Below are 27,687 nucleotides of genomic sequence, written 5' to 3'. Positions count from 1 at the left end.
ATTAGCGGATGTATAGAATTAACCCTTACACAATTTTACTTTCACCATGGCCAGTCCATTGCTGAAGGTCTCTATAACATGTGGCATCGTTTTGCCATAATTCACCACGCGAGTCAGTATTGGTTAGCGAGATGTAGGGCAGGAATGGTTCATATTTCACTCACCACTGACGCACGCCGTGGCTGTGAACTGAACTTGTGTCACCTGGTACATTGTGCACTAACCATCGTAAATTGTTTGGCTACATGTGCTTTTGTCTGAAATGTCATGACACGTATAGCATGATGCCAATGGCCATTGCAGGTAAGTGACAATTCTACGTGCCTAAAAATACATCGTTTAGCCCATCTTAAAACTTTATTGGTGATTATTATTCATTACAGAGCAGTAAGGTAAAATAAGACATTTCTAACACTACAGAACATGCACTTAAAAAAGCAAAATAAATCAAAAACACTAATGCTGAATAAAAAACACAACAGTTCACCTGCTCACTGCAACTCTACCACTATAACCATGCACCATAATAATTACAAGACATTTCACTATACTTAGTTACTGTAGTTCTTTTATATCTATGTGGAAAATAAGAAATTGTAAGGTTTTTTTTCTTTTTCTTTTAAAGCACAGTCGGTAGATGAAGATTATATTTTAGGATTGCATAAATACCACATAACTTCCTTTGTTAGACTTTAAAATACCAGTTACAAAATATGAATGAACTCCTATTTTCCAGTATAACTATTTGTATCTATTGGCAGCTATTTGCATACAGTATAAAATGAAAATGAATTTAATCAGAAAAATGCACCAAATAATTAGAAAAAGTTCAAAACCTAAACGTTACTATGTTGATAGGTTGACAAACACAATTATACTGTTAAAAGAACTGTTAATGAAACCTAAACCAAAAACTTCAAAAAATTAAACTACAGTATTCAACCAACCTTAACTTGATGTACTTGAAGTGTATTAGTATAAAACTTCAAGGAATTCTAACTATTGATATATTGTTAGATTTGAGCCGATTTTATAACTATAAATTAAATGCATCAGAGACCGAATGGTTAAACACTGTGCTTTGATTTGTTTTACTTTGCATTCATTGACATTAAAGGGCATTCACCTTATATGTTTTATGCAGTGTTCAAATCGGCCAGACTGAATACTTCAAAATCTATTTGCACAAAAAAATCCCTTTGCACTGGATGCTATGTGCATTTTATCCATATGAAAACATACTAGCATTAGCCATTCATAACAGATTTGTAACTCATACCAAGCGTAGTCATTACCTGGACATTAATGAACCACATTAAACCAATCTATTTCGAGCAATATGAAATAACCGAGAGACCACTGCCAAAGAAATTAAGATGCCTGGAAATGTCATTCTTTTATGTACTCACTTTAACTTTTGTTAGTATAGGAATGAGTAGAAACTTTACTGCAAACCATCCAGGCAATATTTTATTGGTACCTAAAGAACTAACAATTTTCAAAATTTGGCATATTATATATTACTAAAAAGGTAAATCATAGAATATAAATTAATCTGGATGTATAAAATGTAGGTATTGGGTTAAAATGGCCATTAACACGAACATTTCTGAATTGTGACATTTTCAAAGCTAATGTAGTAAAATGACTCGTGCCATGGGTACCAATAAAATTCACCCACTTAAAAAAAAACACATACAATATACAAGACACATTTAGGTTAAGGTGACCCAATCTAAACCAAAACTAAAGTAGAAAAGATGTTTGCAATGATAAACAATAGTAACCGTTTTATTAAACCACCGAGTAAAATAATTTCAATTCAACTTGGTAAAATGAATAGCTTCAACATGTCAAGCCACTAAAAATGATTTTAATCCCACATGAGACAATGTTTTAGAAGCCATGAAAATCATCTTGAACTGAACTTGTACGCACAAGTTTGCGAACAAAAAAAAAACTTGTATGTACAAGTTTGCTAACAACCTAGCCTACACACACAGCCAAGTCATTCAAACAGGGGAGAAAACTTTCCAGGCTGCTGCCACACTAGTACGTTTCTCTTCCCTTAAATTCACTGAGGGCTTGGACTGGTGAGATATGCTTCTTCTGCGAGCCCCGACGGACGTGCGAGCTGACGTCATCACCTCGCTCGCGCTTAACCAGCGGCTTCTTCTCGGGCGCTTTCATCTTCCAGGACACAACCGGCGAGTTGATGTTGGTATGCTGCACCTTATGGAACTTGCTGGATGCCACGTAGGAGGCCTTGACAGTCAGTACAACAGCGTTCATCAGGTTCTTGGCTGCCTGAATCAGAGATGTTGCGCTGTCCAGCTAAAGAGGAATACACAAACATGTAATGAGTTCTGATGAAAATAAATGCACAAAAGCCTCAAGTGACGTATACTGCCGACTAAGAATGTTAAGATGCCTTTGTTCAAATAAAATTATTTCTTAAACCAATAAGATAAATACATCAAAACATGCATATGAGAACTGATCATTTACAATTCTTGCAAATTGTGCAAATAGTATGCTGTTACATTTAGGTTAATAAGTAAAACAAAACTTTACATGCAGAACAAAGAAGAAATGAGATGGTAAAAATAAGACATTACAGATGCCTTAATCAAATAATTACTTCTCAAATTGCCATCGGGCATGAATCATGTTATGCCCATAGCAGACAAAGAAATATCTGCACAGATTTTTCAAACATTTTATATATGCCAGTAAGTTATGAGTCTTACCCCAGAAACAACAACTTCTCCACTGATGTTTTGAACTTCAGCTTTTACTTTGCTGCAGATATTCAGCTGGTGGCAATACAGGGCAATGCGCTGCAAGTAGGCCAGCAGATCCTGCTTTGAAGCTGAATCTGGACACTGTCCAGGAAAGAAAACACAATTTCAACAGGCACCATTAATTGAATTCAACATACAATGCTTTTCTATTTTTTTATGACATGCACACATAAATGCATTCAGAAACAACCAACCATATGCACTTTAGAGTCTCAGGATCTGCAATTACCTGGTCAGCAATAACACGAGCAAGTTTGTCCATCTTAGAGCCCAAGTCTGCAATCTTTTTGGCAGCATTAATGACATTGGATGTATTCTTCAGTGGCCCTTTGCCTCTGCGACAGAGATGTAAAACAATTGGGTGAGAAAGAGGTTACACGACATGACATTTTAAGAGGTATTAATGGTAATGAATTATGAAATTTACTTCAAAGGTGCAAAACTCGTTATTACAGCTTTGATGATAATTATCCTCAAATTGTTTCCCCGAATTACTGTTAAAAATACTAAATGTGTTGCTCAATTAACACCACGTATCTTGACAGACGAAGCATTTGCAAGTATTACATTTATCAGTTTTTAAAACAAGAGAATGTTTGAAACTAAAGTTACCAAAAACCTACATTAAAGTTACATGCTAGCATAATATCTAATTTATTTCACAGCATGATGCGTTTTTACAAAAGCACTTGCAACAGACATAAGACAAACAAGTAAAAAAAAAATCCAAATCACATGCAGCAGGGCTACAATACCTGGTGAAGTCGGTCATTTCCATCATGATCATACACATCTGCTTCGAGAGGACAATTATGTCATTGCCACTGTCGTCCCACTTGGCCACCTCGGCATCCAGCTTGCTCTTCTCCTCCTGGAAGCGTTCCACTTGCTCAGCAATCTTGGCCTTCTCCTCTTGGGGCAGCTGAGCCATGAGGGCCTGACAAGTCGAAGAGATTGCAGCACACAGTTTACACTTGAGCTTAATAAAAAGCCAAAGGTGCCTAAATATTTACACCAAACGAGACAATCACATAAAGCACTACCAAAACACGTGTTTCGTCAGTTTTCACCAACAACAATTGTGTACATTTTATATTGGCTGAAAACATTAGACAGTAGCCCATTGAAACCAAAAGCCTATTTTGTAATGAGAACCTGGCATTACATGTATCAAAACAGGTGTAAGTCACGTAGATATAAAATAAAGTAAATTTTTAATGAATTTAAAATAAAAGCAAAAAACCCATGACGTTTCAATCGCAACACAAGCGGTCTTCATCAGGTGGAGAAAAAAGAACCAAGAATATGAATTCCTGCAGTCACGAAAGTTAAGTCAAAATTTACCTCGTAAACATTTCGGTGAAAACAAGAAATTCAAGCACATACATCAGAGAACAAATGCCAATCAGACAAATCAAATTGACTGTTAAAAAGAAGAGACGATTGATCCAATGGACAAAGCTGGTATCATAATGGTAACCACAGGAGCAAACATATCCTGGTGAAACGACCACTGTGTGCATGTGGTGAAATTAGAGCAATTTATGTACGAGGAGATAGATTGTGGCATCACAGGACCATGAGGGATGGTAATGGCAGGGGAAATAAAAAACATGCATCATGATAATACATTTTGAAATAATAATAACCACCCCACTGAATTTAAACTACAAACTGTAAAAGGTAAAACTCATAATAAAGTACTACATTAATATGGAAATATTCTAATACCTATTAATACACAAGTAATCTTAAAGAGATCAAATGTTAATGGTGAAACCATTACCATTACTATTTTGTCATGGACCCATCATACTTTACATAATCTGCTGTTGAACAGGTTGCCGGGAGGCACGGTTAATAAACAATAGCTCTTTTGACATGGAGGACACTTCTGTGAATAGACTGTCATGATGCATGCCAGCATTATTCATCAGTAAAAAGACCTTGCGCAGTTGCTGCAGCAATCGACTGACATCTAGTTAAAAATGCACCAGGTTGACCTTTTATGTCCGAGGGCAATGACAAGAGCTTTCCATCACTTTACTGATCACACTCCACATAAGTGTGGACACAGCTCTTCCCTAAAATGCAACAAAAACTCAAGAGCAATAAAAATTAGCAAACTTCTTTGCGTGGTAACAATAAAATGGAGTTCTAGACAAATTTACTGCTGTGCATGGTCTATCATATCATTGGCAAAAGCATCACTTTCATGCAGGCCGTATGAAGCAACGTTGGAATTGTAATTTATATTCTTTTGTAAGTGAACAATTTACCCGAGCACTCCCTTCAATGATCTGATCATTCTCAGTCTTCACGCTCGTATAGCTGCGGACTTCCGTTTCATCCTCCATGTCAGAGTCATCCAGCTCATCAGGAGTCTGTCAATAAAAAAAATGGCAATAAGTTAATCGACGATTTAAAGGATACGGCATGTACAGAAAACGCTTTAGCTACGATTACATGCAAAGTAAAAAAAATCCATGAAGATATTAAATATAAAAGAACAATGAATCCATATAAGCATGACTTCGTACCCTGATCATAAGCACAGCCTTCCTGATATCACGTATTCCATCATACACCAGACGAGAAGCATCGATGAACTCATTTTCATCCACGGGCCTTGAAGGGTTTGAACTTAAAGCATCTATTGCATTTTCCACTTGCTCTGCAAATCTTGGCATCACTGGAAAAAGGAATGATGGTTATTTGTGAACATGTTTGTCAATAAAGAATTGCAGCAATCCACTGAAGTAAAAGTACAGACTAATTATAAATAACAGCCATTTAAAGAAAATTACTAACCTCACAAACCAAACAAACATGAATGCTATGTAACTTTAATGGGATATTTTCAAAAAAATCTGTGATACTGTGGTTTATATTGTACTTGATACTAAGTATTGTCAAAAATATATGCCCAAAAGTAGTATGACCTGTAAAATGTATAGTGGTTTGCCCACTATGCTATGAACCAAATTATTCGAGATCAATTCCAAGCCACGGTTAACATCAGAAGTGAATATCTGAAAATGTCATGGGCCACCCCTGCCCTTCACCAACAGTCTAGGGTGGTGAAGTATGATCAAACACCAACTATGACCGATGCAGCAGCCAGCATTGAATTAACAAAAGGCTTCAAATTAAATAAAGATGTATCATTCATTATAAACACTGAACCACGTCAAAAAGTAATAGGCCATCGACAGCAAACGCATAATTGAACACTATTCATATACAGTATTTTAACAATCAGGTTTTTCACAATGGAGTTGTTGGCATATCTGCAATGTCTTTGTTCTTTTAGATTATCCACAGCACTCACCGCTGTCGGCCAACATGGTGGTGCTCTCGAGCACCTTCTCAGTGTAGATACCCGGTTCGTAATTTTCCATTTCTCCATTGACCACATGAACCACGCGTGCAGCGCGGCCACGAATGGCGCCAGCTGTGCGATCCAAGGCATCCACATCGCCCTCCTGCAGTGCCATCACGCATTTATTCACATCCTCTAGGATGTGGTTCTCTGAAAAAAGACAAGCGGAGAAAATGTCAACAACAAAATAATCTAGGCAGTGGACCATCCCGCAGAATCCCGCTGGTAAACGCAATGACGCGACTGTCACTGTAACAGATAATCCACACGTTATTTAATCCATCCCTTATTGGAATTACAAATACTTCAAAAAAAGATAAACTGCATCCAGTAGTATACAACCATCCATAACATTGCACATCTACTCCATAAAAGATACCATGCATTCCAACTGTTTGAGATAAAAGAAAAAAATAACTCGAGAAGTAACGAAGCAATTATACATTTGAAGTTGGCTATAAATAGCCAGTGTCACACTCTGGATAGAATACTTTATTCAATCATATGAATGCAATTTGCAAAGCATCGGTTTGTAATTATAAATTTGGAAGCTGCAAAGTACCTGCTGATCTTAAGATTAAAAAGGGTTATCCCATGTACATCCTTAAATGAATGAGACCTTCATCTGCAATGAAGCTCACAGATCACTGGGCTTTTCAATGAAATACACATATCATGTGATATCACAAACATGTACAAGTACAATACAGATAAAAAAACTAAAATCTGCATATTTATCCAATACATATTTAAGTTGTATATGTGCACAGCTGACTTCTGGGGTGGACCTAAATAGCTATTTTGTGTACGTGATTAATGGTTTGCCCCTTGCCTTTCAGGGTAATTTTATTGGTCTTATTCATGAAGTATTGAGGTCACAGCAATCCATTACCTCTATGTCACCATGGTCTATGTTTATAGCCTTAATTAGGTTAATTTATCTATTTATAAAATGGCTCGTTTTGAGATCCCACACAAAATAACGTTGTAAAATATTTTAAGTGTTAGGTTATTTTTATTATGAGTAAAATAAATAAATGACGGTATGAAATTAAAGGTTCATTTTGCAAGTCCTTGACAGAAGAACACAAGTCTAACAATATACATAAATAGGTTTGTCAAAATAAAAAACAGCAGCTTACCAGAGACTGCCAAGAAGTCATCAATGCTGGTAATGTCATCTACCGCTTCGGTGAGGAGTCGAACTTGGTTTTCCCAAGTCTCCTTAAACACATCCATGTTATCTTGAGCTATCTTGCTATTGGGCTTGGCAGCCAGCGTCAGTGCGGCATTAATGACCTGGATAATTGGAGTCGGCAATATTTGACAACGGGTTAAACAGTTGGGCGCTGAAAGCATTCAAGCACATGTTATAATAAAGCAAACGTTTCACGGATTTTTCTTCTTAAATTGAGACTGTTTATCGTGGCATGAATGGGTTAATGTTAACGTGGAAATTAAAGTAGGCATTATATGCAATCCAACACACACACATTCTAACCTGAGGGCACAATGTCTCGATTTGCTGTGCTGCCATGCGGACAAGTTTCACACCTTCCTCATTGCTGGACAGGGAGCAGGCGAGATTGGCCACCTGCAAGAATGAATTTAAAATTAATGCACACATGTATAACAAAACGTTCAAGTACAGCACGGTTCTATATATTTTGCAAACCATTCAATAAGCATACATGAAATGTAATCAAAGGAGGTAATGTAACATTCCACATTTTAATGAAAATTTTTTTCTTCATATGCTTCCTGTTGTTAAACATTTCAATCCAACTGCAGAATCAAGGCCTTCCAAAACTGCTGTCATCTCACGATTCTAAAATGTAATCACCTAGCAACTACACGAGAGCTGCTTTCATTGCTCCATCTCCCGTGAAGACATCTCTCAGATGCTTTTAATCCCATGGCTGCCACTCATTTATTAATCTTTACCGTTTGCCACTATCCCCCTTGGAGTGACATGTCCTGCCCAAATCCACTTGCTTTTTTAAAGTTTGGATTATGTATTTAACCTTATGCACTTTCTTATCCATGTATTCTTTCTCTCTCTTCAAGGCAAGCATCATTCGAAGCACTTATTTTCAGAACATTATTATATTAACATTTAGAATAACACTGGTCAATGTGTCACTTGTCAGACTCCCCACTTTAATGAGTTATGGTACTTTTATTCTTGTACTCTTTAAATATTAAAAAGAAAACCTTATGAAGACATTTCTGTTAATTAAAGCAGCTGCCATTACATTACATTATTTAATGAATAAAAAGTGACAAATGGGGAAATGTCAGGATATTTAAATATGCACACAATCATAGGACTCATTATCTAAAGAAAGGTTTTTGGACTACAACAAAAACAGAACCTACTGCATTTCTTCAATGAAATAAAGTTTGTAATCTAAATTAATGGTAATCTTTGAACATTATAAACTGATGTGTTTTAATGTTCAAAAAGCATGTGATTAATTTCAGTGGGATTCGTTCCATAACCTTTCATAAGTGCCCCAAATTAATTAACATTATGAAAAAACACAAAGCATCAAAAGCTATGTGTGTTGCTTGGGGCAAATGTTTCCACCAAGCAATATTTGTGATTTGCAATCAAGTTGGCTGCTTGCCAGAATGCAAGGACATGTCGGCACTATTTAACAGCCTAAGTGCTTGAATGCTTACATTCCAACAAGAATTGTGTGGCATCATGCATATAAATGCACATATGCACAGCCCTGTTGTCAATCCACTGCTGGATGAGGGCCACACCACATCGTGCGAGTTGTGGATATTATTTGACCATACTTCACCAGACCGGCCATTGCAGTTTGGCAAGGTGGGGAGCAAAGACAAGGGAGCACAAAAGTACAGGACAACAAAGGGATTTTGCTGCACTGCCCAATGATGCCACCTTTTGGCCATGAAAGCCCCATAACAAGCTTTTGTGCATGGGTCACCCTTTCAAGCACTATCCAATCTCAACCCTGCAAAGCTTTATTTTTGACAGAATCAGGCATATTCCAGTTAATTTGGTTACAAACCCACATCAACTCGGCCATATGTAGATATTTTTTGAGAAAATGTACATTTTTCACGGAAACAAATTTGAATTGTATTTCAAGTATTTGCAAATAGAATAAATACAACAATTATCGTGTTAATAATTTCCAATCGAAAGGAATCCGTTTCCAGTATGGCTTTCGATGCTTTGTGTAAAAAAAACGTGATGAACAAACCACTCGCGTGCAATCGTATTTCAGAGCCTACGTTCTGATTTTCTTGACAATCAGTATCCATCTCACCAAGCCATAGCTCTTTTCTTGGAGGTTATTCAAGGTGAGGAACTTGCACACAATAGGTAAAAAGACCGCTCACCTCCACCAGTTTGTTGGCATGCTCACGGAAAACTTGGGCATACTCCTTCACTTCTTTTTCATTGCCCTTTTTGGCTGCCTCAATCAGCACAAGAAGGGGCACAGTGGTCTCCAGGAAGGAATCAGAAATGTGGTCCATCACAGCTTTACGCAGCTAAGAATCACACGAGCCAAGGAAATGTTAAAGCAACACTTTGAAGCTCTGAAAAGTTATTTTCTTCCCTTCATGACAATTTAACATTTGCAAAATATTGCAATTACACAAAAATAAAATATCTTAAAAATACAAATGAAGTTAACATTTTATTTACATGTGCAAACGTTTTCGTACTAAAATAATGGTCACCATACAATGCTCCCAGAATCAGAACAATATTTGCATTGCACAAGCAGTGAGCTCTACTAACACTCAATACATTTTCTAACAATGGTCAAATCTTCGTAATTATAAAATCTGTGCTTTCAGCTACTAAATCCTAAAAAAATATTTTCAACGCGACAACCCACAAAGCAACCAAGGAAATGGACAATTAAATATTAATTAAGCAAACATATACAAAGGGAGATTTATAAGAGCTGGCACAGCCTGCTCAGGAATAATAATGTTTTGCATGACAAAAACACAATTAAAACCACAATGCCATTAAAATCCACTGAAAACCAAATCAAATTCATGCGTACCATATTAATACTTAATACACTACTCACAATGTAAAGCTGTTCTAAATAGCGAGCAGTCACTGGAAGATAATCGTGTATTCTTTTACGAGGAGCATTCCGAAATGTGGATGTGTGTATATATGTAAAGTGCATTAAAAATGAACTTGGGCATCCATCAAGCTGCCCTTCAATGTGTTAAAAATAGACATGCTCCACTTAACACACACACACCTTGGTAAATGCAACATTCCAAGGAAAATTTTACTTGCTACAGTTTATTTATCGTACATGTAATAATCTCCTAACAAGACAGGAAATTGCTTTGAGCGCACTAATACCTACAGTATCTTAACATAACTAGCTATATAATGCAAATTCAAAGAACATTAATTTCCAAGCTAATTGTTGCACGAAATATTAAGTTTTAAATACAATAATGGGAGGAAAATAACTCAATTTTTCGGTCAAATTGTAGTACCGCTGCACGTATTTAATTAGGCGTATCTAGATGTAAATCTGCATATATAGTTGCAATGCAGTAAAGAACATTATACATATTCAAACAACAATGTACATTTCACTAGAAAGAGAAAAAGGAAACTGCTTTGCAAGCTTAAACACTTCCTCACAGTATCACTCGAAGGGTAAAGTTCTCACCTGTCTGCGAAGATCTCGTGTCTTCTGGCACATTCTGTCAATTGCCACATTGAGCACATCAGTGGGCTCTTTGCGACCAGCCTGAAAAAAATATTAAGGTCATGTCAATTCCCTATTTGTTGCTTTTGCAGTTTTTAAAGTGTAGGTTTACACAATTCAGATGACAACAGAATATAATCTGTAGCCAGTGATGTAAGAGCGATATTGAAACCAAGACCATTTATATTTTCCACTAAAGTCACCACCTCAAATGTTTGTTAAAATATGATTAACATAATAGGTAAACAGTTAAAGGTGCAGTAGTCCTGCCATCGCTTTCTTGTGCGACTTGTGGTTTAAGCGCTTCTCCTCAAGGGAGCTCTAGACACCACCCTCTGGAGGATATTTTGGCCTACTCATGCTGGCTGGAGGCCATGGAAGACATGGGAGCACCCACACTTTACCCCACCAATCGAGATCTGATGATCTAAACCTCTGGATTGCAAGTCCAGTGTGCTCACTATTACACCATGGCAGTATCCCAACATTGTTTTTATTTTAACCATTTAAAACACAACACCTCTGTAAATCCATTGAAAACGAAGTGCAAGACATTAATTTATTCATAGTATATGGCTGGAAGATAACACTCTTCTAGATACCAAGAACATTTTAAATTATGTTTTAATATTTTGAGGGCCATTCACTATGCCCGTGAGAGATGTAAGACACCTTAACTGGCAAAACTATATCCTTTGTGATAACACCCATAATGTGATAATTAACATGCCCAATAAACGAATTCCCTTCATAAATATACGTAGCTTTAACACTCGTATGCACATTCTAGAGGCAGGGAATTATAAATGTTTACATATCAGCACATTGTCATGCATTACTTTGAAATGTCAACTCGTAATCTATTCCATTTTGAACGCCAAGCACAACAATTCTAGATAGGTATTATCAGCAATATCACATAAAAAAAATAACTTATATGCATGCCACCACTTGTCTATACAAGCATAAAACTTTTGAGCACATGCTCAACAATTATTTATTTTTTTATAATTAGCATTACGAGAGCTAAAACTAAACCAAACGATCCACATTAATTTGAATACATCTCATTGTCATAGAATGTGTCGAAATGCCCTCCGAAATTGAGTTTTGCTTGCTAAAAGCATGAACATAAAGGTTGGGCTAAAATTGGTTTCATTTTAATTACATGCATTCTGCTAACATTCCAACTTGTGCACTATAAATCCTGGTGCAAGTGGAATATAGACACCGAAGCAATTTTGCAAGGAGGCCAGCAATGGCATTTCAATCAGCTCACTATCGATCATGCATAAGGAGATTGTGTAATTATCAAATCGCCAACTAGAAATGCAGATGGAACTAAACTTTTATGACATGTGCTTTTCCAAATCCAGAGAAATACTTCCAATTATACATATTTACTTCTCATTAGTGTATCACCAATGCAAAAAAAATCTAGGTTAATAAAGTTCCATACCACATGCTAAAAATCCACTCCATTATACCAACTAGACTTGATCTAAAAACTAAAAATGAACCCAAGTTAAGCTTAAAGGTTAACATTCAAGGATCTGTTATTTTGGAACAATGCTGTGATGCATTTTTCTGGCCAGTTTGATTAGCTGGCCAAAAATTAGTCACTGAATGCTAAGAATCAATTTCTGTCTGTTGCACCTTCCAGTTTAACACAACATATGCAGAGCACTGGTTGATTTCATGACCATAAGTGGTGTTATGCATTGGTGCGTACATTTTAATTACTCCATACAATGTAAACAAAATATGCTCTTGGTGCCAACGTTTGGTAAAAGATCTGCAAGGTGGCAAGGTATTACAAACAGAAATGGTATTTAAGCAATTCGTATCTTTCCGCGTAAACAGGGAAGTTTCACAGTTTAATTAGTTTTTAAACCAACCAAAACAAATATGTTAAGGATAATAAAAAAAAACAATGTTGAAGGCGACAAAAAGGCAAACTACACCACTTATTGTGAAGGTCGGTCTTGTTTCTAATTTACTCACTGGCAGAGCAAATTACTACGATAATGAGCCAAGAATGTCTGTTTGTGTGTAACGCACGTGACGTCAATCCACATGCCGCACCCCCCACATCATTAATAATCATGAGCGAGTAAATTTCACACTCACGCAGGTCGAGTGGAATTTTTTATTTAGCAAATTCGCTTTAAGTTTGACGTTTCTTTATTGAAAGCTAATCTAATAAAGAATTCCATGCAGCAACAAAGTCGATTTGGTGTCTTTATTTCTTCAGCACTTGAGACAAAAGGCAAGTCTCATTTCTGCTTCTACATTATGGTAAAATATAAATTTCTCGGTTATTTTCCAGATAGTGTATTGAATTCCAATTTATTTAAACCCCAGCAATCGAAAGCAGAAGAGACTAAAGTATCAGAGCAGGGAATTCGAACAAATTGAAGGTCAGTTATATAGTGCTAGTGACATGAAGAGGTGTTTCATGACATACTTTGGTGCAAGATTCACTGCCATTAAATTTACCCAAGATACAATTACACTCGGCTCAATTTTTTCATAAATATTACAGCTTCCATCCTAGGACGGGCAAACAAGCTAGTAATATACATTTTAATACTACAAATGTGGAATGCTTTTAAGCAGCACGAGACTTAGAAATGAACACTGATCAAGCCACCATCAATCTTCAAATTTACAGAGTACCATGCAAACCCTTTGGTGGATTCTGTACCTTATTTATCACTGTATAACCTGGCAAACACAGCCTCGTTTGCAGCTGAGTGTGACCATTGTCATCTCAAGCGTGAAATTTCCTTTCCATGGATTTATCATCGTGCCCGAATACAGGCAGTGCTCGAGAGCTGATTACACTAAGACATGAGAATTACTTTGCTTCTGTAAAGTTGGCAATTACTTGCCTAACGGCCAATGCACATTCAAGTCAACCAATAATTCCATGCACCTGGTCATTTCAGTACAGCGCTGTGAAAATTGTACCCAACTGCTGGCTCTAAACCAGCGTCTAATTAAATTTAATTAACGGTTTACAGCAATATATAAACCTTAATTGTTGATCAAGAATGACAAATTAACATGTGTTGAGAAATAATTACGTGATGAGAGGAAAATACAAGCAAACATTTTTTCATTTCATGGTACTTTGCAAACACTGGGGAGGTTAATCATTAATGTCATTAACAACTATGTTCGTTGGATTTTTAAAAAGTTGGTTATTTTCATGCCTATTAATGTTAACTTTTGACCGAATCTCCAAGCGAAGTCAGGTTAGCATGCACAGCACCCAAGGTGCCACTTCTAAATGCAATGTTAATCACACCGTGTAATGCCTTTTCGCTCAAAACAAATAATAATGTAGCTCTCCCCAAACACCAAACCCCACGGGATAAGCGAGGGAAATAAAATATTTGGATGATTTTGGTATTACAATTACCTGAGAAACAAGTTAAGGGCTCATTTTACTGCACACCAATGAAATTGCTTTTTATCTGGTAAAAAAAAGTGTGTCAGACTTTTTTTTTATTTAAGACATTCAACAAATATAATTGCATGAGAATTCAAAAGAATGCCATTATTACGTATCTGAAAAGCTGAAGATAAAAGTATCAGATACATTCTCGTTCTTTGCCAACGGTACTGTTTTTTTAATATGTGCAGCACTTTCTGTTATGCAAGAGAAAGCATTCTCACACTTGATTGAGGGAGTTGTTTGACCATTCTTCACCATGCTGGTCAGTGCAGATTGGTGATGGGGACTGGTTCGCCTATCGCTTATCACAAATTTTTACCATGGCTGGAAATCCAACTTCAGTTGCTAAATTCAGTGCATTGCATACTTTGATCACCGACCATGAATTAGACATGAGACAATTTAACAAGAAATTGTCCTTAAGCTAAAATCCATTGTTTTCATTTCCCCGAGAAACATTAATTATGTCACCAATTGTTGTTTCGACAGCAAAGAGAAATGACAAAAGTGAACATTACCGTCCAAAGCATCAAAATATCAAAAGTACCCGCTATAGTTCGTAATGACACCCAAGCTTACAAGAGCACTCCATAAAGAATACTAACATGACTTGCAATGCCACTAAACTCCATTAAAGATCAGCACTAAAATATGCAGAACTGCACTGTCCTTAATAGAATGTTAAAAGGCAATATGAAGACAGCTTAAATTAGCAATAGGATAGACAAGCAATTCATCTGTACCTCGTCAGTGGGGGTTAAATTTTCAATTCATTTTGATTGCTACACAGCAGTTTGCAATCAAACTGTCACCATACATTTAATTTAACAGGCTCAAAAGCCTAACCTAGTGCTTTATTTGAAACACTTATTAGATTTGATCAGGGAATAAGTTTGAATTCTTATCTATTTATTACTTGTTAAATATTGAACGCAAAACAATGGAGGCATGAATTGTCTATGTTAATGTATATGATATAAAATAAAACAAAAATATTCCAAGAAACACTTTGCATTTTTCAAGACACATGTAATAGGTTTAGTGTCTGCCAAACTAAATTGATTCAAAATATATTTGAAAATACAGTTAAATGCCAAAATAGACATGTTAACATGATTCATGTCACCCAAGTAGTTCATGATTTTATGACAATAGGAACAATACATTTGGTCAAATGCTCCATTGTTAATGAAAGCAATGCAAAATTACATTTTATAACTTCAACCATTAAGCAGATTCCCATTGAAATGTCAAATTACTGTCAAACCTACAACCACACAACACCATTGAATTTAGATGTTCAGCCCAGTAAAGCAAATTAAAATTATTAAAACTGGTATAGTATTAGCATATGTTTTATAAAATATGAAGATTAATTATTATGAGAAAAATAATGTATATTTAACAACTAATTTCAACGTGTCTCTTTGTACTTGTAAACCACCACGAATAAAAGGCGGGGGGAAGGTAAAAAAAACATGAATGAGAAGCCTCATTTATGCAGGTCACAATCAAAAAATCCACATGGGAACAGCCTACTGTGCAGGAAAGTAATAACGCTGGGCCCATATCAAGGAACACAATCACATAATGAAAAAATCCACTCGCCCATCTCGATCGCCATCTCGCCATTTATTGAGAGCTGTCGGAAGTGACCATATGAGCCTCTGCAAGGGATTTTATGGTAATGGCTTTTAAGCGCTGCAAGGTGCTTGCATTTTCAGCCAGAAGCCTTCCCCTACTCAGTTCATAATTCATTTTAGTATACCAATGCGGCTACGGGCACGTGGCCTTTCCATCAGATTAAATCTTTCACGGCTTCACCATTTTAAGTCGGCAGTGCAATTTTTGCAATAAATAAGGGTCATAAGAAACTTGCACTTTCAAAAACTAGTGTCTTCAGCACATTTACTGAACCATATTGCAATTAACTTTAAAGCAGTGCAACTGTAAGCCAAATCACATTAACTTAAAATTTCAAGATACACATTTGTGCAGTACAAAGTACAATGTACTTACAAATGTTTCATATCCATAAACATTACACGCCAATAAGCATTATAAGCAGGTTATGGTATTTCACAAAACTGCAAAGGGGCTAAAGGGCATTATTCTCAATGCTTAAACTTGATAACCTTTTACATTTTTTTTAATATTGGATAAGCTGAAGACTCTCCTGCTTTGTTTGGTAAGACACAAACCATTTCAATGCCCAAGAGTAAAATGCTCATGGAAAAACCTTTAAAATAGGAAGCGAGCTTCGTTACACGAACATTATCTTCTCCAAGCATAATTTTAACCATGAAAGACCAGGTTCATCACAGACTTCCATGGTGCACTTTTGAAGTTTGGCACGAGCACACGTCTACTTACATTGTTCATGTACTCGGTCAGAAGGTCCTGCAGGGCCTGACGCACAGAGTTGCACTCGGCCACAATTCTTTCGCGTCGATCATCCCGAGTGCAGGAGGAGTCTGCCATCAGAGCTGCTCCACTGATGATGCTCTCCAGACGCTCCTCCAACGATGGACGCATACGGGCCTCATTGTAGGTTTTGGGATCCAGCACAATCTTGGTCTGCAAGGTACACATTTATTTTCTGATGAAGCCGATTGGGAACGAGCTCACCAGAAAACAAGTACTTAATTTAGCCAATAGAAACCCCATGTTTCCTAAGCCAAGCGATCTTAATCTGAACAGGTCTCCAAGTTTGCTTAAATAACATCAGATTAAATCAATACGTTGTTTATGAATGTATCAGACAAGTGCAAGCCAAGCATTCGTCATGTCAACCTGGGGTATTATGAGAATGCACTGTATTTTTCAGTTCTATGCTCCGCTAAGCATCTGAAAACACCAAAAATGTCCTTTGTACGTAGGTTTTCGCAGTCAGTCGTAATCCAAGAGTGTCCTTCCGGCTGGACCCGGAAGATCACACTTGGATTGCAAATAATTTCTATTTTCAATCTAAGAGTAGATGACGCAAAAATACACCACAAATTGTCCTTTGTAATATTTTTGACAATACACAAGTAAAATCTGGCCAGGGAGTTGCATTATCGATATACAGCTGTATACTACTACCCCCTTCCCCCTGCTAATGTCAGTATAACCCCTTGCAAAATAAATACATTTGTACAAACTATCATTATCAATACCCAGAACAAATCTTTAAACGGTACCAATAAATAAATGCAACATAAGACCGATATTAACTGAGAATATCAAGTTTGTCATTGTAAAACTAAGACTTGCACAATTACTTTTCTACAGCCAATTTCACTCATAACAATGCAAATGTATGCCAAAATTATGGTATTACTGCTTTCATTAAAAAAAAAAACTTTACGTATGATAAATTCAATGGAAGGCAAATAACATTTTATGAACACAACCTAAAATGTCTCGGGCAGCCATCCTGTGATGTTTGCCATATTTTTATGTCCGTGCACACCAAGGATGCTTGTACATTAATTTCCAAAATAACACATTCGTCAATAACAGCAGGTGGCAGCACAGTCCATAATTTTTATCAGTACAACTTAATGCATCATTTGTGAAAACAGTGCCACACAGTAGGTATCACCGAGTAGCTTTTCCTAATTTTATATATTCGCTGATCTTTCGCACCAGAGCGACATTAATTCTGGTCTTCTTCTTTCGTATGGATTCATAGCAGCAGATTAAAGATGCAATTTTAGATTTGTTATCCACTCAATTGTCTGTTCAGACGCAGAGGGGATCTCGTCCCTTCCCTCTTTAAAGGAATGAAGACATCCGCTGTTTATGTGGTCGATCGTTTCGGATTGGGGGCCCGCACTCGCAGGCCGCCGAATCTTTGATGCGCCATTTGTGCATCGGGTGGCCGCATCGGCCATGCCCGGTCCCAATTCTGTCGCTGGTCGACCATTGGCGATGTGGAAGGTTGAAACGATGGAAGGTTGAAACGGGGGAGGGGTCGAAGGTGGGGTCTTGTATGAGATGTATATTTTTGACGTCGGCCGCCGCAGTGTTAATTCTGGTAATCTTGTTTATACAGATAGGGACCTCAAACTTTGTTAAAAATCTCTATTTTAAATCCAAAAGCATAATAATTTCAAATAGCAAATAGGGGGTTTGGTCCAGTGAACTTTTTTCAACCAAGTCGACTAAATATTTCTACATTCGCAATCATCCGAAAACCATAAATGTTCATTTTGGATACTGCAAAGGGAGATTTTTTTTCTATTTCATTGCGGTGATGAAAAATGATATCTGTGGGTTCTCCGGGGTGCCAATAGAAATTACATTTAGATTAACATTTTTTAGGGACGTGTTCTAAGTGATGCCCAAGCCAGCAAAGTAGAATAAGGCCACCGTCAGTCACTTGCAATTTTATAGCATGTAAAAGTGCTTTAATGTCAGTTTTAAAGTTATAAAAATACCTATCTACAGATTAATATGGACAACTATAACTGCAATACATAATTGGTAATACAATTCCCATTAATAGCAGGTTCACTCCTTTTACGTAATTTCAGATATTAACGCAAATACTGTTTTGTATGTTCAATGTAGCACACACAATTATCAATGTAACATCACACGCAAGCATTAAAACTTAATTTGTTGTTATAAAAAAACAAAGTACACCCTGCATCTTGTAAAACTACTGACAAGTAACTCATTTCTAATTATTACATACTTTCCTCCGAGTGGTTATGTACAAAACGCTATACCTCAATGTGAAACCAAAACAAGCACACAATTGACTTACATCAAAGTCATTGAGGGCAGCAGCCAGCTCGCCCACATTGTCTGCGGCCTGCGTGCGGCTGGGCACGGAAGTTGCCTGAGCAGCATTGGAGATGCTGGCAATGGCCTCCTGGACCTGTTTGTAGACGTAGTCTCTGTTGGCCTTGGTGGCCGCCACATCTGGGTGGTTGAGGAAGGCCTGTGAAGCCGTGTACAGCATGGTAGCATTCTTCTTCAGGCTCCCACGTGCTGCTGCCATCTCATCACGCAGGCGTGGGTCCTTGAGGTCCTACACAACACCATGCATTGTTTTTTTGTAAGCGCTTAAATCACTTCAAAATCCATTCCCATTAAACAGGCAAAGATAAAAAGGCCCAACTTACCACTGTACAAAGTCAATGCACGAGTCAACTCAATGAATGCAGTCATTATCCTTTGCTGAGCAAGCTACAAGCCTAGAAGCATTTTGCTGCTTGACAAAGGCAGCACCGAAATACAAAAAAAAAAAACACGTACAACTAATTTGCCCACGAATAAGTTGCGTTAATTATTCATGTTAAACATTCCCTTTTGGTACCTGTTTTGGAGTATGTTAACCTGAACACTGCTTTATACAATTCATCAGACTTCTTGCTCCACTATTATTTCTAATAATGTGCAAACATGAAACACATTTTGGCATTTATGTGGACTTGGGGGGTGGGAGGGGAAATTTTAAATGCCTAAAATAATACTGGTCCACTTGTCAAAATGCACCTCCTATAATTTTATTAACTTTGAGAACCACTTATCAAAATATTTAATTTAATGGCATGGCATGGCATGTATTGTGTACATGTATGCTTCCACGGTAGAAATTATCACGCATTGCCCTTTATACTTAGAAATTCACAAGCAAGCTCTCACATTTTACAACTTCAATACGATTTGGATCTCTATTGAAATCTTCGCGATAAGTCATTTTTGTCTGTGTGTCTGTGAACTAAACTTGAAGGATTTGACTCGTGAACCATGGGGTTGACATAAAAAAAGTTCCCAGGTACCACGCGATAAGCCCCGTGGTGAGCCAGCGCTATTCCGATTTCACATCCGTCAACTTTAAAGTAGTTCAATTAACAATTTATTACTATTTATTATATTAATACACTGAGCGCGCCAAAGCACACATCTGCGCATGCGTGAGACAGCTGACGGGGGATGCCCCTAGCAACGCACACGCCATTGCTGGGGAGAAGGGGGAATTTTAATTCCATCTATAGGACTGGTTTCCCAATGATGCAAGCATTAATAACATTACATGGCATTACCTCCAAAGTACATTGTACATATTACATTAACATTCATTATATGCATAATGTATAAACAGTCAGGGTGCACAACAGATAGAGCAAATGGCTTGCAAGTTAAAGGTTGTGAGTTTAAACCCTTGATAGGGGTCAAATAAGCCCTTTAATTCCTGTTGGATAGACAAAACGTGTTTCACTTTGGGAAGTCAATAATGGTGGGCTTTCCAATAGATTAAGCTTGCCCCAGCCACAAGGATGTGGAATTGCAAACACTGGGTCAGCTTTCTAAACAAGACCCTGAGCTCTGCACCACACTGGTTTGTGGTAAACTGTTACTTAAAAATATAAAGTATTTAAATTTACCAAAATAGTGTTTTAATACAATTTCTTACTTAGATGTTTCATTTGCAAGCTATTCTTCATATGTAGTTGGATATTTTATATACACTCTGGGGCATAAACACAATATTTCTTACATGATAACAAGAGCACCTACGTACCTGCTGTCGTCTGGCTGCCAGATGGTTTAGAGTCACCATCTCCTGGCCAAATTTCTTAAAAGTGTTGGCAAGCTCCTGTTGACTTCCAGCCATGCGCACTTTCTCCAGGGTTTCTTCAACCTAATACATACAGCAGGAAGGACACTTTTAAATTACTGATCATTACAGCCAACAGCAAATGTTCATGCATTACTGCACAACAGTGTACCAAGTGCTGTGGTTAAGAGTGCACATCTCATGCAAAGGCCGCAGATTCATATCCAATTCGCAAGTGGAATAAGCACTGCACCTCTTTCAGAGCAATTTGAGTACCGTCAACAGCAGGGCAACGAGCCTTCCTCATAGGAATGGAATTTAAACCGCTAGCTCAGAGACAAACAGCAGACAAGCAATACGTCACTCTCGTAATTAGAAAAAAGCTGGCGGACCAGCCAAATTACAGAGCATCTATTTCATAAGGGGATTCCACTGTGCAAAAATACAAATGCACATATGCATGCAGATGTGCAAACTTACATCAAAATAGGAATGGTTTAACAAATGTATGCATATCACGATGGGAGTTTGCTGAACTGAAATTCATTTCCAAATTGTAAAAAAACTATCCGGACAATGATATTTGTAAGTCATGTATTTAAGTTAGGTTTAAGGGTTGTATAGAGCGTTTGTGAAAAGGTGGGAAGCCATCTCAGCTCTATCAAAGCAAAAAACATTTTCTAAACGAAACACTCCTCTCGTAAAACCAAAATACACGCATTATCTCCGAACTCATACCCATAAATGTTCTATACTTGAGAAAAGAAACGTGTACATGCATTACAAATTCACCAAGGGCAGAAACATTCACAAGAGTACAAAGAACGCACGATGCGCAGGTGTCGCAGGAGCTTCATAACGTCGGCCATGTCAGCGAGGATGAGCAGACGAGTCACAGCCGTGAGCAGGGCACGAGCAGCGCGCACCATCGCCCCACGTTTCATTGACGAGCACGGGTCATCAGCAAACTCCCCGGCTGCCGAACGCATGCTCTCGCCTGAGCAAAGCAGATGCAAGCACCGAAAAACGTATTCAAGAATGGTGGTCCTTTTTTCCAATTCATACATTTTGGAAAATGCAATAATTGTGTATTAATTTATTTGCCAAGTAGTTTTCAGCAACATAAAAAAAAAACTGACTTCAAATTATTTCCAATGGTAATTTCCATCTAGTAATGTAATTTTTTGCTTGCAATTGTCAATCCTGAGCAAAACAATAAGTGCTTGTAACATTAATCATTTACACTTGGCAATGAACATTTTTGCTACTCATATGTTTACAGGAGTCCATTTCACAGGTGAAGCTAAGCTTCCAGAAAAATAAACTTTTCCAATTATAAAACGGAAATATTACATTAATACTGTAATACGCGTTCACATTTTGTTTACATACATTTTAAATGTTTGATTGCAAAGAAACACCATTCACACTGTACCATAGGTATATTAAATTATCACAAAATCGTTCATTAAAGAGTCAAGAATTACAACTACAGCCTTACCATGGGTGCGGACTTGATCAACTGCATCCATAAGTTCATCCTTGAGATATTCACTTTCACGGGCAATCTGGTCTCCCTTGTCAATAAAGTTTTGTGTGGCCTTTTCCACTGAAGCACTGAGCACATGGGCCTTCTTGGAGCGACCTTTCTTCTTGTTGGATGGTCCCTTGCTGTTGATATTCACCAAAGTAGTCACCTAAAGAATGTTAAAACATACATTTAATCGTGGACATGCAAGTGCTAAATAGAAAATAATACAAATTGAAACGTACCGTCAAAGGCTGCATTGAACATTGTGCAGTCCATTACGTTATCAGTGTCACAGGGTCCATATGACATCACCGTAACCTGCAGACATGACTAGATTTTTCAGTGGCTTTATGTGTGAGCGATGGGAAACATACTGCAGCTATTTCCATATCGTGGATGTGACAGCACTTTACACTGACACGATATTTTTAGCTTAATAATGTATACATTGACTAGACAGTGAATTTCATATATTAAGATAGCACAAAAGTATGCAGCGTTGATGTCTTTTTTTCCGTGAAAAAATATATAACTAGAACAATAATCAAAACAAACCGTCTACACTTAAATGGATTTGTAAACTAAACGACACTTGTATAATTTCCTCCGCTTTCCAGTAGGCATCAGTGTTACATGGTGATAATTCACTTCACTCTGGATAGTGCTCATGTTAATGGAACAGGATACGACAAAGAGGTGTTACCTGCATCTTGAATGGAAAAGTGTCATTACAAATGTCACATTTGCTCTATGCCCCTTATTTGTGACCTGGGTAATTACTGGAGTTACATAATAAGTCAATCTAATTATCAATTGCTTATCATGGATGGTATTGTGTGTGCAATAACAAACAAGCTTCACCTGCTGCACTAATGGTTCCAAGGTCTTTTCCACCGAGAGGGTGCGAATTTCGAGGGTTTTCGGATCCCATTTGAACTGGATGTTTGGAGACGTGATGGAGGACATTTTGGTCTCCTGGAAAACCGCAAAAATATTTCGGACTCAAAACTTTCGCTCAAGTCTAAAAACCATTCAAACTAAAAAAACAGGACAGTGTCATCAAAATCTCAAAGACATGCCCTACTTTATTTTTTCCAAGTAAACGAAATGTTTGTCACCCAAGTTGACCCATGTATTTTTCACTCGCATATTTCAACATTTATAACCACTCACAACTCACCGACACATTCTTACAAAATGTTAAAGCAAGTATTTCCGACAGAACAATTACACAATTTGTATGTCTTTTCATCGGACCATGCTCAAGGGAAACGTTAAACATATTTTAATTTGTTGAATGATATGGAATTGATAATAACATTTATTTACAGCACTTTCAATCCACTGCTGGATGCTGGTCAAGGGGGTTGTAGAACACTTCGCCATGCTAATCAATGAGAATTTGTAAAGGGGGGAGACCAGGAGTGATTAGGATATCACTCGTTATCAGTGGTCGGCAATAACGCAGACCTCCGGGTTCACAAAGCAATGTGTTAATCCCTAGACAGCCGCTCAACCTCACCATAATCAATGTATGCTGTTTACTGATGTAATTGGATAGCCATGCGGCCTGCAACATTGTTTATATATATAGCAGTTCTAAAACTGTAAATTTTACAAGAAAATATCAAACTAATGTTATAATAATTAATACATTGCCAAAATAAAGTGATATGACTTATACATTGCTGGCTAGCATTTTTTTTACGTGATACTCCGAAGTAACCCAGGCACCAATCCTTAATTCTCTTAAGCATACACTTTTATGAGAACACATCCCTACTTTAACACATTTCTACCTTTTACTGCTACCTCCAACTCCCAAATAAACCTCTATACAAACAAGCCTTAACGTAAAAAACAATCATTTCACAAAAACAGAAAAAAAGTATCGCATTTACTTGCAACCAAAACTAGACCAGATTAAATTAAACAAACATTTAAAAGTTGGATTAATACAATGTGGTCTGTAAGCTTATCACCCACATTTTAGTTCCCGAAGCTGTCATGTATGATGGCTGTTAAAGATCCTGCAACATCATTTACGATAGTAGACCCGTGTGCACAAGTCAAAGGCTAAAATACCAAATCTTAAAATTACTGGAAACTAAATAACATTCATCCCTGCTTTCTAGTTTAGTTTGCAGATAGACGCTTATATATTTGACGAAGGCTCAACTGCAACTATCTTATTCAGGCATAGAAATACAAATCAAATTTAACGTGGGCTTTGACTACCAATATCAACATAATTAAGGTTTTTGGGTTAGATCGCGTAAATACAAATGTGTCAACCCACCACCCGACAGCCAATTAGTAAGGGTTGTCGCGTGAAAAAGTGCCAATTAGTGACTACAGCACACCGGTGTGTTGGAGAGTAAACCCACAAGATTTACGATTGGAGTAGACGTTTCGATGGGGTGATCACAACCAGCTGCATGGCAATTTGCCAAAACTGAAAGCGCCTGACCTCTAGTTGTGATGCGTGTGATAAACACACCACATTGTGGATATAGGACACAGACAGGCAAGTGATCCTCTAAACTCTCAAACACAGATGTTCAGGTCTACCTTGCAAAAACATTCAAAAGATAGGTATTTTAAGGATAACCAATGTGAACTCATACAAAGCACTGTGGTCACATGGCACAGACAAGAGGAAGCAGACTTCTAAACTTTAAAATAATGGTTGGGCTTTTGCAAGTCTACTGTGCAAGACGGATTACAGGCAGCGATGTTCTCACCTGGTCAAATATAAAACACCAAACTCACACCAAAGCACTGCACACCTGTTGGAGACAAGATAAGGTAGTCAGTCCACTTAACTCTCAAGCACGAATACAATACGGGTCAATCTTTCCAGACCACGTTAACTGTCCCATGTTAAAGGACAAACTCAGATCTAAACACCGAGGCCATGTAAGCACAAAGAAAACAGAACCATTAACATTCATGGGTTGATGAATAACAGGGATGTCTCACCTGGGTTAACAATACCAAATGTTAACTTACACCAACGCACTACATTAAATGTGGGAGACCACAGCAGGTTTGCCTCTAAAATCTCAAAACAAGGTTGTTGGGTGCATGTTGCCATAATAATCACCGGGATGTTCCACTGGTTAAATAGAGGACACGCATGGCAACTCGCCAAAGAACTGAACTTATGGCGCAAAGTTAAGTGGCCGTCTCATGACCGACATGGGAGAAATGTGCACCCATGGCTGATGACAGGGATGTCCCAGTTAATCCGGCGACGGTTTAGACAAAGTCAAGCGGCGTCTAAACGCTAAAGAATGAGTGTGCAGGTCTTCCTTACAAAAATAGTTTCAAAAGGACAGCAAACAACCGAATGACCCAAGAATATAGGCAGATCTCAGAAGCAGGGTTAAGAGGGCGGACAATTGGTGGGGATTGATTCGGTGACCATCATGCATAAAAAATGATTTTGGATGCTACAAGGTCACGTTGTCCAGATAGCAGTGCAGAACATACATTGTTGTACTGTCTCAACTTGTATGATCCTGCGATCAACCCGCACTGCCGAGCAAATAACCCCCATTTCTCCACATGAGGAGGCCCTCATTGAGGAGTTTGAAAAAAAAAAGAAATGTGCATATACATATTACATAAATTCTAGATTTGAAGCTTTCGTGACTGCAATGATTCATAATCTGTTTTTTCGGTAAAGTCACGTAGGTACAACAATCAATAAATACAATTTTAACCTACGTGACTACCGAAAAAACCAAAGAGTATATTACACAAATGTAAACTCACCACATCAGCATGCCCATAGCGTGCACCGTACACAATCCATTAACTCTCAAAGACGGCTACGTCGAGGCCAATACATTGCTAGATTCGTTTACAGAGGACGTCCCACCTGGATTAGGTAAAATAACGTGGTAATACCATTAGGGGGAACCAAATGTGTATACTTTATTACACCACTGTGACTTAAAGCACCGTGACCATGGGCGGGCCGGGGTTAGTCGACCCGAACTCAACACAGTACGAGACCAACAATGGGGCATTTCCGCCCTGCAAGATCAGCTTCAAAGCCCACATTTACACGCAGCAAAATCATCGTTCAAAAACGCGTTAAGAAGCACAATCGTCTAAGTGTACGTATAACATAAAAAACCCCCACAAAAGCCTCCCCCAGAGGGCCTCAGTCCCATATCACCACAAACCCAGATGCGAAACTTTTGTCGTATAAATCATCTCCCCCGCCCGCTCGCCCGCCCGCCCGCTCGCTCAACCACAGCGCGCGTGCCTTTTCATTATAACGAGAGAATCGTCAACAAAAATCGAACTGTGTGTGTGCGTACCTCAAAAAGGCGAGAGAAAGAGAGGAGAGAGATAAATAAATGTCTAAAGTCGCCAGTCGAGGAGGGGAAATAAAAAAAAAACCAGCGCCCAACATGGCGGCCCCGTATTAGGTGGTGGGCACCTCCCCAGGCAGTGAACGACCCATTTACAAACCTCGACGAAACATTTAAAACCCAACGCGCACACACACACACAAACGCGGCCGCCATCGTCGAGCTAAAGCGATAACTCAACTCGGGTAAATTACACAAGGACAATGTGCCTCAAAGGCCCCTACCTGCCCGTACCAAAGTTGAAGGCGACGGCCGAGCAATGGAAGCGACGACGAGCAGACGACGCGATGCTGGGGGCGTGGCTTTGTTGTACGAGTGGGCGGGGCCTTGTGTGGAAACAGGAGTGACGTAGGCTTGGGTGGGCGGGGCTTGCTCGCTAGTGGGCGGGTTTATTTGGCCAGTGGGCGGGGCTTGCTCGCTAGTGGGCGGGTTTATTTGGCCAATGGGAGGGGCTTGTTCGCTAGTGGGCGTGGCTAACTTGCCAGTGGGTGGGGCTAACTCGCCAGTGGGTGGGGCTAGCTCGCCCATGGGTGGGGCTAACTCGCCAGTGGGCGGGGCTAGCTCGCCAGTGGGAGGGGCTTGCTCGCCAGTGGGCGGGGCTAGCTCGCCAGTGGGCGGAGCTAACTTGCTAGTGGGAGGGGCTAACTCTCCAGTGGGCGAGGGGGGTCTCATGACTTGAGGTGGGTGGTAAAAAATGAAATTAAAATTAATAAAAAATAAAAGAATACTAATTTCATTTTTTACCTACGTGACTTTACCGAAAAAACTAAGAGTATGATTCCTTGCAGTCACGAAAGCTTCAAATCTAGAATTGAGGTGGGTGGCTTGGG

The 27,687-nt window shown here is 38.3% G+C and overlaps 1 protein-coding gene across 3 annotated transcripts; it reads right to left on the bottom strand.

Moving 5' to 3' along the window:
• Positions 1-338: 338 nt before the first annotated feature.
• On the bottom strand, positions 339-27,186 carry LOC133345559 (catenin alpha-2-like). Of its 3 annotated transcripts, none has more exons than XM_061556448.1 (19): positions 27,092-27,186; positions 25,214-25,258; positions 23,331-23,444; positions 22,440-22,635; positions 21,769-21,935; positions 20,903-21,022; positions 19,139-19,405; positions 16,756-16,959; positions 10,881-10,961; positions 9,565-9,717; positions 7,688-7,780; positions 7,329-7,485; positions 6,136-6,336; positions 5,345-5,496; positions 5,084-5,188; positions 3,560-3,741; positions 3,034-3,139; positions 2,751-2,885; positions 339-2,334 (listed from the first exon to the last, which is right to left on the bottom strand). In XM_061556448.1, exons 3-19 carry the CDS (start codon positions 23,433-23,435, stop codon positions 2,050-2,052), a joined length of 2,709 nt encoding a protein of 902 aa, XP_061412432.1. In that variant the 5' UTR covers positions 23,436-23,444; positions 25,214-25,258; positions 27,092-27,186; the 3' UTR covers positions 339-2,049. The 3 variants fall into 3 exon arrangements, with proteins under 3 accessions (XP_061412432.1, XP_061412431.1, XP_061412433.1); XM_061556447.1 differs by having other exon boundaries at positions 27,082-27,179; XM_061556449.1 differs by having other exon boundaries at positions 23,331-23,453; positions 25,215-25,258; positions 27,092-27,160.
• Between the last annotated feature and the right edge of the window lie 501 nt (positions 27,187-27,687).

The sequence above is a fragment of the Lethenteron reissneri genome, chromosome 22 (assembly GCF_015708825.2).
Source record: "Lethenteron reissneri isolate LAM-NWPU_2019-01 chromosome 22, ASM1570882v1, whole genome shotgun sequence".
Classification (NCBI taxonomy): Eukaryota; Metazoa; Chordata; class Hyperoartia; order Petromyzontiformes; family Petromyzontidae; genus Lethenteron; species Lethenteron reissneri.
The sequence above is the reverse complement of the archived record's forward strand: the minus strand, read 5'-3'. Positions and strand labels throughout refer to the sequence as shown.